At 42.1% G+C, this 17,896-nt stretch overlaps 1 protein-coding gene across 2 annotated transcripts in view; it reads right to left on the bottom strand.

Annotated features, from left to right (window-relative positions):
- LOC139554048 (calpain-3-like) overlaps positions 1 to 17,896 on the bottom strand; it is a 56,645-nt gene that overhangs the window by 22,298 nt on the left and 16,451 nt on the right. The window contains exons 6-15 of one of the 2 annotated variants that reach the window (XM_071366962.1): positions 15,819 to 15,902; positions 12,860 to 12,954; positions 11,103 to 11,180; positions 9,615 to 9,775; positions 8,161 to 8,330; positions 7,734 to 7,745; positions 7,322 to 7,530; positions 3,047 to 3,083; positions 1,915 to 2,028; positions 790 to 847 (exon numbers count right to left, since the gene is read on the bottom strand). In XM_071366962.1, coding sequence (XP_071223063.1) covers positions 790 to 847; positions 1,915 to 2,028; positions 3,047 to 3,083; positions 7,322 to 7,530; positions 7,734 to 7,745; positions 8,161 to 8,330; positions 9,615 to 9,775; positions 11,103 to 11,180; positions 12,860 to 12,954; positions 15,819 to 15,902 — 1,018 coding nt within the window. The remainder of the gene's footprint in view (positions 1 to 789; positions 848 to 1,914; positions 2,029 to 3,046; positions 3,084 to 7,321; positions 7,531 to 7,733; positions 7,746 to 8,160; positions 8,331 to 9,614; positions 9,776 to 11,102; positions 11,181 to 12,859; positions 12,955 to 15,818; positions 15,903 to 17,896) is intronic. The other variant, XM_071366963.1, reaches the window with a different exon arrangement.

Below are 17,896 nucleotides of genomic sequence, written 5' to 3' on the forward strand. Positions count from 1 at the left end.
GAGAGAGAGGGAGATTCAGGACAGTGTTCCAAACTCTTCTGAGGACCAGTCCATATTTGTGAATATGATTTATATACAGTGGGGTTTGAAATTATTGACACCCGTCATAAAGATGAGCAAAAGTCAATGAACATTACCCAGTACCACGTCATTCTAGTTAAAAACGTGGTTGCGTCTGCCAAGAGGGTGAAACCGGGCCACAAGGGAATCTTTCAGCAAGACATGAACCCCCAAACACACGTCAGAATCCATCAGGAAATGGCTAATTGGCCACATTTTGCAATGGCCATCTCAGTCGCCGGACTTGAAACTCATTGAAAACCCTGTGGTTTTAATTGAAGATGCCAGTCCATAAGACCAGACGATGGATATCAACGATCTGTAAAGAGGAATGGTCTAAGATCCCTCCCAATGTGTTCTCCAATCTCATTAAACATTTTAGATAAAAGCCTCAGTGACGTTACCCTCGCAGGGGGAGGTATTGAAAACAGGTGTGCCAATCATTTTGACCCCTACCTTTTTTTTGAGAGGTATTTGTTTAACCTGTTAAATAAAATCTCTTTCTCTGAGCAATTGTATTAGTATAAAACCCCCAAAAATGTGCATACATGTTAGCTCACTATTTGAAATATATATTGTATAGAGTAAATTTTGCTCATCTTTATCAATGTCAATAATGTTGGCCCCCACTGTAAACGGTGAAGAAAACAGGTCCTAGAATGGATCCTCCGGAAGCCCTTCTGTAATGAGAATGGACAGAAGGACTGTAAGCTGTAGTTTTAGTCTTACGTTTGGAGACGATACTGTTGAGGACGTTCTTCAGCTCGTTGGCGGTTATTTCCATTTCCTGTGAGAGAGGAGACAGTGGGAGAAGGACACTTGGAGATCATCTGACGGGAATTGTACATTTTAATGTTAAACTGGCATTCGTTTTTTTGTGTTAATCTACGGAAGCCCTGAAGCCCAAGGGGGAAAAACGAATCTAATTTGAACAACTCAGTATCTCGTTTGAACTAATTTATAGTATATATATATATATATACAGTACCAGTCAAAAGTTTGGACACGCCTACTCATTCAAGGGTTTTTCCTTATTTTTACTATTTTCTACATTGTAGAATAATAGTGAAGACATCAAAACTATGAAATAACACATATGGAATATGTAGTAACCAAAAAAGTGTTAAACAAATCAAAATATATTTTATATTTGAGATTCTTCAAAGTAGCCACCCTTTGCCTTGATGACAGCTTTGCACACTCTTGGCATTCTCTCAACAAGCTTCATGAGGTAGTCACCTGGAATGTATTTCAGTTAACAGGTGTGCCTTTTTAAATATATTCTAATGATTTTGGGGTGTTTTTACTAACTATTACGAAAGAGATACTAAGTCATTCAAACAAGATAATTCAGGGCTTCCGTAGTTAATCTATTGATGTCTGAAAGCATCCTTACATGATAAAATAACCGAATCAAATACATTTTTCTAACCAGACCTGAGTTCAAATAGTATTTGTTTTCCTCTGTATAATACTTACTTTAAATCAGTTGATTGAGCCTACCTGGAGTGCCAGTTTCCACTTTTGGGAAATGTTTTATTGGTTTCATTGCACCAGGCAAGCTAAATGAAGCGTAGATACAGTATTTGATCCCAGGTCTGGTAACAACAGTAATAGGCCAGAAATACAGTAGCCATGACATAGGCCGAGATTCAATCAGACCGCTTTTAAAGGCAATGTTGCCGTGTTCACGGAGATCGCATTCACGGTAAACGCTGCACATGTCAGCTCAAAGGGGAAATGACCTTAGACACGTCAAGCACGCTGTAACGCGGATCTAATGCAGGTCGGATTGAATCCCGGCCCTAGATTGGGAGCACATTGGTTGACCACCCACCCCAGCACTATACTCACACTCCCCCAAGCGCTCACTGGCCTCCCCGTACTCACATCCCCGGCTATCTGCTGAAAGATGCTCAGGAACTGCTGGTCTTCCTCACTCTCCTCCCCCGCGTTGGCTGGGGCCGGCTGAGAAGGAGAAGATGACACAGAGGAGAGAGAGAGGGAAGAGAGAGAGGGAGGGAGGGGAGAGAGAGAGGGAGGGAGGGGAGAGAGAGAGGGAGGGAGGGGAGAGAGAGAGGGAGGGAGGGGAGAGAGGGAGGGAGAGAGGGAGGTGGGGGGAGAGAGAGAGGGAGAGAGGGGGGAGGGGGGGAGAGAGAGAGGGAGTGAGGGGAGAGAGGGAGGGAGGGGAGAGAGAGAGGGAGGGAGGGGAGAGAGAGAGGGAGGGACGATAGAGAGGGAGGGAGGGGAGAGAGAGAGGGAGGGAGGGGAGAGAGAGAGGGAGGGAGGGAGGGGGGAGAGAGAGAGGGAGTGAGGGGAGAGAGAGAGGGAGGGGGAGAGAGAGAGGGAGGGAGGGGAGAGAGAGAGGGAGGGAGGGGGGAGAGAGAGAGGGAGGGAGGGGAGAGAGGGAGGGAGGGAGGGGAGAGAGGGAGGGAGAGAGGGAGGGGGGGGGAGAGAGAGAGGGAGGGAGGGGAGAGAGAGAGGGAGGGAGGGGGGAGAGAGAGAGGGAGGGAGGGGAGAGAGGGAGGGAGGGAGGGGAGAGAGAGAGGGAGGGAGGGAGTGGGGAGAGAGAGAGGGAGGGGAGGGGAGAGAGAAAGGGAGGGGAGAGAGAGAGGCAAAGTGTCTGAGGCAGATACACTTCTGAAAGATGAAAAACGAAAAAACGAAACCTGTCGTTTTCATGTCATTTCTCATTGAGATAATATCGGGCCAATTTCCCTTTCGAAAGGCGTCGTAAAAATCTAAACAAAAAAGTATAAGAAATTCGGTTGTTTATTTATTAACCACATTCACAATAATCCAAGCCATGGTGAAAAAATAGAGACTGGAGAAGACTGACTGACAGAGACAGGAAGTTGGGCTGTGGACTACGAGACAGATAGATACACGACGCTGGACAGAATGACAGACAGAGACAGGAAGTTGGGCTGTGGACTACGAGACAGATAGATACACGACGCTGGACAGAATGACAGACAGAACTCACCACTGGATGGTCGGCCTCGATCCTGTTCTCTATCTCCCTGATTAGAAACCAACACAAACAGCAGTCACCATGGTGACGCCAGCAGAGATGACATCATCTAGATCACATTTTCTTACAGAGAACCAAACGCTTCAACATCCTAATGACACATTATTTCATCACATTTCTCATCTCCAGCTATTCCTAAATGTCTATACAGTATATCTCTGGGTTAGGAACTGTATTGTTGCATCATCAATCATATGGAATTATACTGTTTTCTTAAAACTGGTTCTAAAGTTCTCAAGCATTATTAAAGTTCTAAAGGTCCATTATCCAATAGCATTGAACTGAAGGACAATAATTATTGTACCACACGGCTTACCACCTCACAACGAGCTGTAAGAAAATATGTTAATTTACTCGCTGTTAAATGTTTTTCATGAGAGATGTTCGACAACTTGTTTTCTTTTTGCCAAATGTCTAATTGAGGAGCCGTTCCCCTTCTCTCTGAGGAGCCGTTCCCCTTCTCTCTGAGGAGCCGTTCCCCTTCTCTCTGAGGAGCCGTTCCCCTTCTCTCTGAGGAGCCGTTCCCCTTCTCTCTGAGGAGCCGTTCCCCTTCTCTCTGAGGAGCCGTTCCCCTTCTCTCTGAGGAGCCGTTCCCCTTCTCTCTGAGGAGCCGTTCCCCTTCTCTCTGAGGAGCCGTTCCCCTTCTCTCTGAGGAGCCGTTCCCCTTCTCTCTGAGGAGCCGTTCCCCTTCTCTCTGAGGAGCCGTTCCCCTTCTCTCTGAGGAGCCGTTCCCCTTCTCTCTGAGGAGCCGTTCCCCTTCTCTCTGAGGAGCCGTTCCCCTTCTCTCTGGCCTCTTAGTTTCAGTACATTTGTATTTGTAGTTATTATGCCGATTCCCATGAGCTGCTGCCAAGAGCCATTCAGCTAGTCTCTCCTGGGAGTTTATTATGGATTCTCTCATGAGCTGCTGCCAAGGCATCTGAGCTAGTCGTTCCTGGGGTTTATTATGGAGCCGTTCCCATGAGCTGCTGCCAAGGCATCAGCTAGTCTTCTCTGAGGAGCCGTTCCCCTACTCTATGAGGAGCCGTTCCCATGAGCTGCTGGCCTCTAAGGCATCAGCTACGTCTGTACCTGGGGTTTATTATGGATTCCCATGAGCTGCTGCCAAGGCATCAGCTAGTCTTCCTGGGGTTTATTATGGATTCCCATGAGCTGCTGCCAAGGCATCAGCTAGTCTTCCTGGGGTTTATTATGGATTCCCATGAGCTGCTGCCAAGGCATCAGTTAGTCTTCCTGGGGTCCGGAAAAAATTAAGGCAGTTATACAATTTACATTCATTACAGAATTCACAACACACTGTGTGCCCTCAGGCCCCTACTCCACTACCACATATCTACAATATCCTTGTGTACATGTGTGTATGGTGCATATGTTATCATGTGTGTGTTTACATGTGTCTGTGCCTATGTTTGCGTCTCTTCACAGTCTCCTCTGTTAATCTTTTTTTTAAATCTAATTTTACTGCTGCATCAATTACCTGATGTGGAATAGAGTTCCTTGTAGTCATGGCTCTATGTAGTACTGTGTGCGCCTCCCATAGTCTGTTCTGGACTTGGGGACTGTGAAGAGACCTCTGGTGGCATGTCTTGTGAGGTGTGCAGGAGTGTCTGAGCTGTGTGCTAATCGTTTAAACAGACAGCTCGGTGCATTCAACATGTCAATACCTCTAACAAATACATCTAACAAATACAAGTAGTGATGAAGTCAATCTCTTTTCCACTTTGAGCCAGGAGAGATTGACATCCATATTATTAATGTTAGCTCTCTGTGTACATCCAAGGGCCAGCCGGGCTGCCCTGTTCTGAACCAATTGTAATTTTCTTAAGTCCCTCTTTGTGGCACTACGACTGAACAGTAGTCCAGGTGCGACAAAACTAGAGCCTGTAGGACCTGCTTTGTTGATAGTGTTGTTAAGAAGGTAGAAACTAGGGCCTGTAGGACCTGCCTTGTTGATAGTGTTGTTAAGAAGGCAGAACAGCCGTTTACTATGGACAGACTTCTCCCCATCTTAGCTACTGTTGTATCAATATGTTTTGACCATGACAGTTTACAATCCAGGGTTACTCCAAGCAGTTTAGTCATCTCAACTTGCTCAATTTCCACATTATTTATTACAAGATATAGTTGAGGTTTAGGGTTTAGTGAATGATTTGTCCCAAATACAATGCTATTAGTTTTTGAAATATTTAGGACTAACTTGTTCCTTGCCACCCATTCTGAAACTAACTGCAGCTCTTTGTAAAGTGTTACAGTCTGTTCAGTCACTGTAGTAGCTGACGTGTATAGTGTTGAGTCATCTGCATACATAGACACACAATCAAAGTCAGAGGCATGTCATTAGTAAAGATTTTTAAAAGTAAGGGGCCTAGACAGCTGCCTTGGGGAATTCCTGATTCTACCTGGATTATGTTGGAGAGGCTTCCATTAAAGAACACCCTCTGTGTTCTGTTAGACAGGTAACTCTTCATCCACATTATAGCAGGGGGTGTAAAGCCATAACACATACGTTTTTCCATCAGCAGACTGATCGATAATGTCAAAAGCCGCACTGAAGTCTAACAAAACAGCCCCCAGAATCTTTTTTATTAAATTAACAATTTCTCTCAGGAAATCATCAGTCATTTGTGTAAGTGCTGTGCTTGTTGAATGTCTGTTAATAGCATTGTATCGGGTCAAACACAATTTCTTCCAAAACTTTACTACGGGTTGGTAACAGTCTGACTGGTCGGCTATTTGAGCCAGTAAAGGGGGCTTTACTATTCTTAGGAAGCGGAATGACTTTTGCTTCCCTCCAGGCCTGAAGGCACACACTTTCTAGTAGGCTTAAATTGAAGATATTGCAAATAGGTTAGTACATGTTCAGGTCATATCTGCTCTGGAGGAGCATTAGGCCCAACAGGCTTCTCACCACAGGCTAGATATGGCAGACAATACCTATACAACTTGATAATATAACCTACAACCTGACGTTTCCTTAAAAACAAATGGACGAATACAGTGACTCCCACTGAGATTAAATAAAAGTCTGACTTTGTTATCTTAAAACTCATAGGGATGGTTTTCTGGACACAGATGAAGCCTAATCCTGGATTTAAAAAAAAAATTCTAAGGGGATTCTCTATTGATTTTTGCTTTTTAGGAATAGACTTAATCTTTGTCCGGGAAACCGATCCATAATCAAGTTGGTCATATCTCTTTACAGCTTTTTCAGATTTCAACTTCTTCCAGCTTCTTTCAGCTTCTTCCAGCTTCTTCCAGCTTCTTCCAGATATTTCAGCTTCTTCAGATTGAAGCTTCTTTCAGGTTTTGCCAGCTTCTTCCAGCTTCTTCTAGCTTCTTCAGATTGAAGCTTCTTCCAGCTTCTTCCAGTTGTTGCAGACATTCAGATCCTCCTCTTCCACCAGAGCTAGGAGCTCTTGTTTTCTAGGGTGACGGTTGTTTCGGGATGTTTGGAGGCAGAGCAGGAGGTTTATTTTAATACTGAAATAAAATGTTTACCGGAGCATCCCTGAATCTGAAGTTGCTTGTCCTAAAAAAGATTCCATAACAGCTTCGAACTGGGGCCGATTCCTTCCAGCTCTACAAATCAAATTGCCGTTAAAATAGTTTGTCCAGGGTGGTCTGACCCCAACACCCCCCCCCCCCCCCATAACCCCAACCAGCACCCCCTCCCCAAAAGGGGCACTCTAAGCTGACAACAACACAAACCCACCCACATTGCTTAACCCATCATAGACATGTGGCCAGATAACGTAAAACACCTGAGAAGCTGGCAAATAACAAATACTAATTTCCTATCCCATACTATTACTAAGATCATAATTAAGTTACTAATTAAGTTATGGAATATATTAATCACTTATTTGCAAATCTATATATAAGTTAACCAGTGTCCAAGGAAGTGTGAGACATTGGCCGGGATTCAAACAAATGCAGATAAGCGACCTGTGCACTGCGATTGACTTTTGAAAGGTGATATACAACGGGATCCGCTGTTTTTACAACGACACAACAGGATCCCAGAAAAAACGTCTGAGAAATTGCTTTAAAAAGGCTATAGCAATGCACAGGCCGTTTATCTGCGTTTGTTTAAATCCCGGCCCTACTGTTAATATAAACCTTCTAGACACTTCACTATGGCCTTGCATTGCTTTTCCCAGGGGGTCTAGGCATATTCCCATATTCCCTCTGCGCTCCACCACCACCACCCCGCTCTCCCTCACTCACTCTGAGGTGTTCCTCTTTTCGGAGAAGACTCTGAGGATGAACTCTCCTTCCTGGTGAGGCTCGTAGGTAGACGGGATGATCACGTACTCCCCGGGGCTCAGACGGAAGCGCTGGGTCACCTCCCTCAGGTTGATGTAGGACTTGCAGCGAGCCTTGGATGAGTTGAACAGGAAGAAGTCCTTCTGCATGTGTTGCTTGTTGCCGTGCATCTGGTCAGAAACACACAGACAGAGGAGGGAGGAGAAGAAAGATCGGGAATGAAAAGTGTGAAAGCAAAGCGTTGAATTAGTCATTGTTGTCATACTATTAACCATAGAAACTTTCATTGTTTAAAAATATGGCGGTAAAAATGTATTAAAAATAGTAAAACCACAATGTGTAAACAAACACATTCCACGTCTCCTGTCCTTACCTCCTTCGGTACCTGCAGACAGACAGAGAGAAGAGTGAGTTGTGTTTGCAGCAGAAACAGAATCAGCAAACACCGCTAACAACTCAGCTATGTTTACAACTGAATGCTGCATGTTGTTAGGTTAGATTACTTGTTAGATATTACTGCACGGTCGGAACTAGAAGCACAAGCATTTCGCTACACTCGCATTAACATCTGCTAACCATGTGTATGTGACAAATAACATTTGAGTTTAAGTGATTTGATACAACGTGTGTCGCCAACATATGTTAAAGGGGAAATCTGCAACTGGCACATCCATTTTTGAAATGTTCAACTAACAATGTAATTTGTTGTTGTTTGAACAGCAGATTGTCCCTTTTAAAGAATAACAAAAGTTGTTTAAGATCTGTTTTTGTTTTTGAGTGTGACGTCTGACAGGGGACACCTCGTAGATGGCAAATCCGATGGTGAAGAGATTGGCTCCCAGCTTCCTCTCTTTCCGTCTGTTCTTTTGCATCAGAGCGATCACGAAGGAACACGCCACCTCGTTGTCCTCTGGGTCATCATCCTCTTCCAAGAGACGCAGGCGGTACTGAGGGTTGGTCCAGAAAGTATCTGCAGGTAGGGAACGGGTTCAGAACCAAACAGAACACATTACTATGTGTAGACTAGGTCCAGAACTTGATCTGCAGAACCTACTCCTTGTGGATAGACTACGTAACATAAATAGAGGTAGGATTCAGAACCAAACAGAACACATTACTATGTGTAGACTAGGCCAGAACTTGCAGAACTTAATCTGCAGAACCTACTCCTTGTGGATAGACTACGTAACATAAATAGAGGTAGGATTCAGAACCAAACACACCACATCACTCAATGGACATTGCCTGCTACGGGATGGTGCACCGTATGAGGACAATCCTACACATGAGTAAATTAGACCCTGTCTTCAAATAATATTCGTTTTCTTTCAAATACTTTGGGAACATTTGATTGAGCCTGGCCATAGTGACAGGTGGGGTAGATTTGCAGTACAAATGACCCTTCGCTACTGGTAAAATGATGTTTGTAGTGTGTTTAGCCACTGAATGGCTCTGAATTCACTGTCAGCATGTAGTCAACACTACAACCACTTTTTCGAGAAATCTAGTGCTCTCAAATTGTATCTTGTATGTCGACAGCAGATGGGAAGTTTTATTAATAACATGGCTAAACAATTAATATTAAGTGGCTAGCTAGCTAGCGTTAGCAACGTTTGGTGGTCAATGAGACTGAGAGCTAGCTAACCAGCTGAACTAGACAACAATATAACAAAAGTATAATTTCAGATTCATGAAATACTCCAAAACATTTCTGCATTTCAGGAATTCCAGTAGCAAGTACCCTGTTCAATTATTTAGCCATTTAAACTATTCAAAATAATAATACATCTCAAACGTGAGCTTGTTCGAGGTGTCAGACTCGACAACAGTTGCTATCCATTGGAGCGCTGCGATTGGTTGTCTAAAATCCGTTCCATTGCATCAGACAACCTCTATCAACCTTTTTATTAATTGTTTTATTTAACCTTTATTTAACTTTTATTTAACTTTTATTTAACCTTTATTTAACCTTTATTTAACCAGGCAAGTCAGTTAAGAACAAATTCTTATTTACAATGACGGCCAACCCGGACGACGCTGAGCCAATTGTGCGCCGCCCTACGGGACTCCCAATTGCTGCCGGATGTGATGCAGCCTGGTTGTATACATGTGTGGATGAGTTGTGATTTAAATGTGGAATGACAAACCAGGGACTGCAGTGACGCCTCTTGCAGTGAGATCTGTTAGACCGCTGCGCCACTCAGGAGCCCTACAGTAGAAGGTTAGAGGTTAGAGGTCAGGGATCATCTCCTACCTGGGTAGTTTCTACAACCCCCGGCGGAGCAGCCTCTGACCCAGCGACCCTCGTTCACAGACACCGTCCACTTGTGGATCTTATCGTCCTCCAGGGCATCAGGGGTCAGGTTGCAGATCTCTATCTTGGTGTAGTTCTTCTTGAAGTCCTCAAAGGCCATCCTGGGGTGACAGAGGAGAGGGGATGGAGACAGAGGAGAGGGGATGGAGACAGAGGAGAGGGGGAGGGGGTAGGGAGTGGAAGAGGGAGACAGAGGAGAGAGGAGAGAGGAGGGAGAGGGAGAGGGAGACAGAAGAGAGGGAGTGGGAGACAGAAGAGAGGGGATGGAGACAGAGGAGAGGGGGAGGGGGTAGGGAGTGGAAGAGGGAGACAGAGGAGAGAGGAGGGAGAGGGAGACAGAAGAGAGGGAGTGGGAGACAGAGGAGAGGGGATGGAGACAGAGGAGAGGGGGAGGGGGTAGGGAGTGGAAGAGGGAGACAGAGGAGAGAGGAGGGAGAGGGAGACAGAAGAGAGGGAGTGGGAGACAGAGGAGAGGGGATGGAGACAGAGGAGAGGGGGAGGGGGTAGGGAGTGGAAGAGGGAGACAGAGGAGAGAGGAGGGAGAGGGAGACAGAAGAGAGGGAGTGGGAGACAGAGGAGAGGGGATGGAGACAGAGGAGAGGGGGAGGGGGTAGGGAGTGGAAGAGGGAGACAGAGGAGAGAGGAGGGAGAGGGAGACAGAAGAGAGGGAGTGGGAGACAGAAGAGAGGGGAAGTAGACCGATGTGAGGGGGAGGGGGGAGGAAGTGGAAGAGGGAGACAAGGGAGAGGGAGACAGAGGGAGAGTGAGAGGGAGACAAGGGAACCAAGAGAGAGGGAGACAAAAGAGGGGAGAGGGAGGAGGAGTGAGGGAGAGGGAAACAGAGGAGAGGGAGACAGAGGAGAGGGGGAGGGAGAGCGAGAGGGAGACAAGGAGAGGGGGAGGGGGGGAGTGGAAGAGGGAGATAGAGGAGAAAGGAGGAAGAGGGGGAAGGAGACAGAGGAGAGGAGAGGAAGAGAGGGAGGAGAGGGAGGAGAGGGAGAGGGGGAGATGAGAGGAAAAGGGAAGGAAGAGGGGGAGATGAGAGGAAACGGAGAGGGGAAGAGAGTGGGGGAGATGAGAGGAGAGGGAGAGAAAGGGGGAGGGAGAGGAAGAGGGGGAGGGAGAAGGGGGAGATGAGAGGAGAGGGAGAGGAAGGGGGAGGAAGACAAGGAGAGTCAACAATTGACACGCTCCACTTAATAGTTTGTAGTCAAAGGTATTTTGGTGCAGGGTTCTTAAAGATATTTAAACTGGAAAAGGAAAACTCACCGTCTCTGAAATAGTCTGTACATCTTAATGTTCTTTAGCAGCACAATACACTTTTTTATAGACTATTTCAGTGAGGACATGTAATATGGGTAGAGAAAATAAACAGCAAGTATCAAGAGCAGCTAGAATGACATTGTTGAAGAGAGAAACAGTACTCACCAGAACTCCCCGTCCTCAGCACTCTGATGCTGGAGCTTGTCCTTCTCTCCTTTAGACAGAGACACCCACTCCTTAGAGCTGTGGACAGTGGGGAACAACGTCAACTGACAAACTGAACAATACATGGACCTTCTCTGACATGGGAATATAATATAATGTAATATAATATAATATAATATAACATAATGTAATGAAATATAATATAATATAATGTAATATAATATAATATAATATAATGTAATATAATGTAATATAATATAATGTAATATAATATAACATACTATAATATAATATAACATAATGTAATGTAATGTAATATAATATAACATAATGTAATGTAATATAATATAATATAATGTAATATATTATAATATAATATAATATAATGTAATATAATATAATGTAATATAATATAATGTTGTATAATGTAATATAATGTAACATAATATAATGTAATGTAATATAACATAATGTAATGTAATGTAATATAATGTAATATAATGTAATGTAATATATATAATGTAATGTAATGTAATCTAATGTAATGTAGTATAATATAATATAATATAATGTAATATAATGTAATGTAATATAATATAATATAATGTAATGTAATGTAATATAATGTAATGTAATATAATGTAATATAATGTAATATAATATAATGTAATATAATATAACGTAATGTAATATAATATAATGCAATATAATATAATATAATGTAGTATAATATAACATAATATAATGTAATGTAATATAATGTAATATAACATAATATAACATAATATAACATAATATAATGTAATATAATGTAATGTAATAAAATATAACATACTGTAATGAAATATAATATAATGTAATATAATATAATGTAATATAATATAATTTAATGTAATATAATATAACATAATATAATGTAATTTATATATAATATAACATACTGTAATGAAATATAATATAATATAATATAATGAAATATAATGTAATATAATATAACGTAATGTAGTATAATGTCATAATATGCTAAATGTCATAATGTCATAATGTCATAATGTCATAATGTCATAATGTGCTAAATGTCATAATGTCATAATGTCATAATGTCATGATGTCATAATGTCATAATGTCATGATGTCATAATGTCATAATGTGTTAAATGTCATAATGTCATAATGTCATAATGTCATAATGTGCTAAATGTCATAATGTCATAATGTCATAATGTCATAATGTCATGATGTCATAATGTCATAATGTCATGATGTCATAATGTCATAATGTGTTAAATGTCATAATGTCATAATGTCATAATGTCATAATGTGCTAAATGTCATAATGTCATAATGTCATAATGTCATAATGTGCTAAATGTCATAATGTCATAATGTCATAATGTGCTAAATGTCATAATGTCATAAATGTCATAATGTGTTATAAATGTGATAAATGTGATAATGTCATAATGTCATAAATATCATAATATGTTATAAATGTGATAAATGGACTTTTGACCAATCAGACCAGTTCTGAAAAAGATCTGATATGAAAAGATTTGATGTGATTGGTCAAAAGACAAACGAGTTGAAAAAATATCAGAATTGGGATACCTGTGTAAACGTAGCCTTAGAAGAACGAGGCAATGTGTTAGGAATTGTATGCTAGCATAGACATTGGAAACCAACCTGTGTCTATCACTGGTGCCAGTTCAATCAATCAATCAATCAACCAATCAATCAACCAATCAGGCGTATCTTACTTGTCACTCCAGGGCCCGTTCCACTCCACCTGTCCCCAGGGGTTCCTGAGGCGCACCAGACGCACCTTAGGCTCCTTGTGCTGGGACTGCTTACACTGAGGAGAAACACACACACACCTGTTGGGACTGCTTACACTGAGGAGAAACACACACACACCTGTTGGGACTGCTTACACTGAGGAGAAACACACACACACCTGTTGGGACTGCTTACACCGAGGAGAAACACACACACACCTGTTGGGACTGCTTACACCGAGGAGAAACACACACACACCTGTTGGGACTGCTTACACTGAGGAGAAACACACACACACACCTGTTGGGACTGCTTACACTGAGGAGAAACACACACACACCTGTTGGGACTGCTTACACTGAGGAGAAACACACACACACCTGTTGGGACTGCTTACACTGAGGAGAAACACACACACACCTGTTGGGACTGGAGGAGAAACACACACACACCTGTTGGGACTGGAGGAGAAACACACACACACCTGTTGGGACTGGAGGAGAAACACACACACCTGTTGGGACTGGAGGAGAAACACACACACACCTGTTGGGACTGGAGGAGAAACACACACACCTGTTGGGACTGGAGGAGAAACACACACACACACCTGTTGGGACTGGAGGAGAAACACACACACACCTGTTGGGACTGGAGGAGAAACACACACACACCTGTCGGGACTGGAGGAGAAACACACACACACCTGTTGGGACTGGAGGAGAAACACACACACACCTGTTGGGACTGGAGGAGAAACACACACACACCTGTTGGGACTGGAGGAGAAACACACACACCTGTTGGGACTGGAGGAGAAACACACACACCTGTTGGGACTGGAGGAGAAACACACACACACCTGTTGGGACTGGAGGAGAAACACACACACCTGTTGGGACTGGAGGAGAAACACACACACACCTGTTGGGACTGGAGGAGAAACACACACACACCTGTTGGGACTGGAGGAGAAACACACACACACCTGTTGGGACTGGAGGAGAAACACACACACACCTGTTGGGACTGGAGGAGAAACACACACACACCTGTTGGGACTGGAGGAGAAACACACACACACCTGTTGGGACTGGAGGAGAAACACACACACACCTGTTGGGACTGGAGGAGAAACACACACACACCTGTTGGGACTGGAGGAGAAACACACACACCTGTTGGGACTGGAGGAGAAACACACACACACCTGTTGGGACTGGAGGAGAAACACACACACACCTGTTGGGACTGGAGGAGAAACACACACACACCTGTTGGGACTGGAGGAGAAACACACACACACCTGTTGGGACTGGAGGAGAAACACACACACACCTGTTGGGACTGGAGGAGAAACACACACACATCTGTTGGGACTGGAGGAGAAACACACACACACCTGTTGGGACTGGAGGAGAAACACACACACCTGTTGGGACTGGAGGAGAAACACACACCTGTTAGGACTGGAGGAGAAACACACACACCTGTTAGGACTGCTTACACTGAGGAGAAACACACACACACCTGTTGGGACTGGAGGAGAAACACACACCTGTCCATGTAACGATCACAACCACTGGCCGTGTGAGTCAGCTTTGGCAGCAATAAAAAACATTAATATGGCCGTCACATCAAATCACAACTCTATATGGTCTATCTAATAATGTAGTGTGTCTCATGGTCTGTCTAATAATGTAGTGTGTCTCATGGTCTATCTAATAATGTAGTGTGTCTCATGGTCTATCTAATAATGTAGTGTGTCTCATGGTCTATCTATCTAATAATGTAGTGTGTCTCATGGTCTATCTATCTGATAATGTAGTGTGTCTCATGGTCTATCTATCTAATAATGTAGTGTATCTCATGGTCTATCTATCTAATAATGTAATGTGTCTCATGGTCTATCTATCTAATAATGTAGTGTGTCTCATGGTCTATCTAATAATGTAGTGTATCTCATGGTCTATCTGATAATGTAGTGTATCTCATGGTCTATCTGATAATGTAGTGTATCTCATGGTCTATCTAATAATGTAGTGTGTCTCATGGTCTATCTAATAATGTAGTGTGTCTCATGGTCTATCTAATAATGTAGTGTATCTCATGGTCTATCTATCTAATAATGTAGTGTGTCTCATGGTCTATCTAATAATGTAGTGTGTCTCATGGTCTATCTAATAATGTAGTGTATCTCATGGTCTATCTATCTAATAATGTAGTGTGTCTCATGGTCTATCTATCTAATAATGTAGTGTATCTCATGGTCTATCTAATAATGTAGTGTATCTCATGGTCTATCTAATAATGTAGTGTATCTCATGGTCTATCTATCTAATAATGTAGTGTATCTCATGGTCTATCTATCTAATAATGTAGTGTATCTCATGGTCTATCTATCTAATAATGTAGTGTATCTCATGGTCTATCTAATAATGTAGTGTATCTCATGGTCTATCTAATAATGTAGTGTATCTCATGGTCTATCTATCTAATAATGTAGTGTGTCTCATGGTCTATCTAATAATGTAGTGTATCTCATGGTCTATCTAATAATGTAGTGTGTCTCATGGTCTATCTATCTAATAATGTAGTGTGTCTCATGGTCTATCTAATAATGTAGTGTGTCTCATGGTCTATCTAATAATGTAGTGTATCTCATGGTCTATCTAATAATGTAGTGTATCTCATGGTCTATCTAATAATGTAGTGTGTCTCATGGTCTATCTAATAATGTAGTCTGTCTCATGGTCTATCTATCTAATAATGTAGTGTATCTCATGGTCTATCTAATAATGTAGATAATACGTAAATGCCATTTATTAGACGCTTTTATCGTGCGTGCATACATTTAACGAATGGGCGACCCCTGGCGGGAATCCAAGCCACAACCATTGGCGTAAAGTGAATCTGTATGTTGCTATAGGTCTGTCTCACCTCTTCAACGGCAGTCACAGAGTAGGCGTGACCCTTCACAAGGCCAGTCACAGTACGGGTCTCAAAGCGAGCGGGAACCAGAGACTGGAGAATAAAATAGACAACACATGAATCACATAGCTGGTCTTCACTATACCAGGTACAACAGCATCCATTGAGAGGTCAATTACGTCATTTTCTGCATTGAAACGGATAAAGACATACAATCGAAACTGGACTTTGTTTATATGTAAACATAAGAACTAGTGTTTATGGACTGTTCTCCATTGAGACTGAGAGACTTTTGAAAACGGAGGGCCAACAGGCCAACAGGGACGAGTTTTACAATTCTGTCACTTATGTCTTTACCCAGAAGGACTTCATTTACAATTAAACATAATAGCTAGGGTTTATTTACAGTAGTGTCGTCTACTATAATTACATGACGTGTCTATTGTGGAAGTATACACTTACCGGACAGTTTATTAGGTACACTACCCCATTCACAAAAATCGAGGTTAGAAGATCCACCTCTTTTTTTAAATTTTCACCTAAAATGACAAACCCAAATCTAACTGCCTGTAGCTCAGGACCTGAAGCAAGGATATGCATATTCTTGATGACATTTGAAAGGAAACACTTTGAAGTTTGTGGAAATGTGAAATTAATATAGGTGTCACGTTCTGACCTTTATTTTCCTTTGTTTTGTCTTTAGTTAGTATGGTCAGGGCGTGAGTTGGGGTGGGCAGTTCTATGTTGTCTGTTTCTATGTGGGGGTTTTCTAGTTTGGCCTGATATGGTTCTCAATCAGAGGCAGGTGTTTTGTGTTGTCTCTGATTGGGAACAATATTTAGGTAGTCTGTTTTGTATTGTGGGTTGTGGGTTATTTTCTATGTCTATGTGTAAGTTGCCTGTGTCTGCACTTTTCATATATAGCTTCACGTTCGTTCGTTTTGTTGTTTTTTTGTAAGTTTGTTTAGTGTTCTTCGTCTTCGTTATAATAAATAGAGAAGATGATTTCAAACCACGCTGCGCTTTGGTCCGATCTTTACTCCTCCTCAGACGAAGAGGAAGACGACGAACGTGACAGTAGGAGAATATAACACATTAGATCTGGTAGAAGATAATATAAAGAAAAAAACATGCTTTTTTGCAAGAGAATAGTTGTGATATGAGCAAACTGAGGATGGATCAACAACATTGTAGTAACTCCACAATACTAACCTAATTGACAGAGTGAAAAGAAGGAAGCTTGTAGAGAATAAAAATATTCCAAAACATGCATCCTGTTTGTAATAAGGCAACAAAGTAATACTGCAAAAAATGTGGCAAAGAAATACACTTTTTGTCCTGAATACAAAGCATTATGTTTGGGACAAATCCAACACATCACTGAGTAACACTCCTCATATTTTCAAGCATTGTGGTGGACTGCATCATGTTATGTGTATGCTTGTCATTGGCAAGGACTATGGAGTTTTTTAGGATAGAAAGAAACGGAATAGATCTAAGCACAGGCAAAACCCTAGAGGAAAACTCATTCACGTTTCAGCAGGACAAGAACCTAAAATGCCAATTACACATTGGAGTTGCTTACCAAGATGACATTGAATGTTCCTGAGTGGCCTAGTTACATTTTTTTTATACATAAATTGGCTTAAAAATATATGGCAAGATTTGAGAATTGCTGTCTAGCAATGTTCAAAAACCAACTTGACAGACTTTGAAGAATTTTGAAAAGAATAATGGGCAAATATTGTACAATCCCGGTTTGCAAAGCTCTTATAGACTTACCCAGAAAGACTCACTACTGTAATCGCCGCCAAAGGTGATTCTAACATGTATTGACTTAGGGGATTGAATACTTATCTAATCAATATATAATTATTAGTGTTTTACAATATTTCTTTCACTTTGACATCACAGAGTATTTTGTGAAGTTCGTTAATAATAAAAAAGTACAATTAAATCCTGGTCAGGGTTTAGTCCCTGATAAAAGGAGATACAGGTCAGGGTTTAGTCCCTGATCAATTTAGATAACGGTCAGGGTTTAGTCCCTGATAAATGCAGATAACGGTCAGGGTTTAGTCCCTGATAAA

The sequence above is a fragment of the Salvelinus alpinus genome, chromosome 25, assembly GCF_045679555.1.
Source record: "Salvelinus alpinus chromosome 25, SLU_Salpinus.1, whole genome shotgun sequence".
Taxonomy (NCBI): domain Eukaryota; kingdom Metazoa; phylum Chordata; class Actinopteri; order Salmoniformes; family Salmonidae; genus Salvelinus; species Salvelinus alpinus.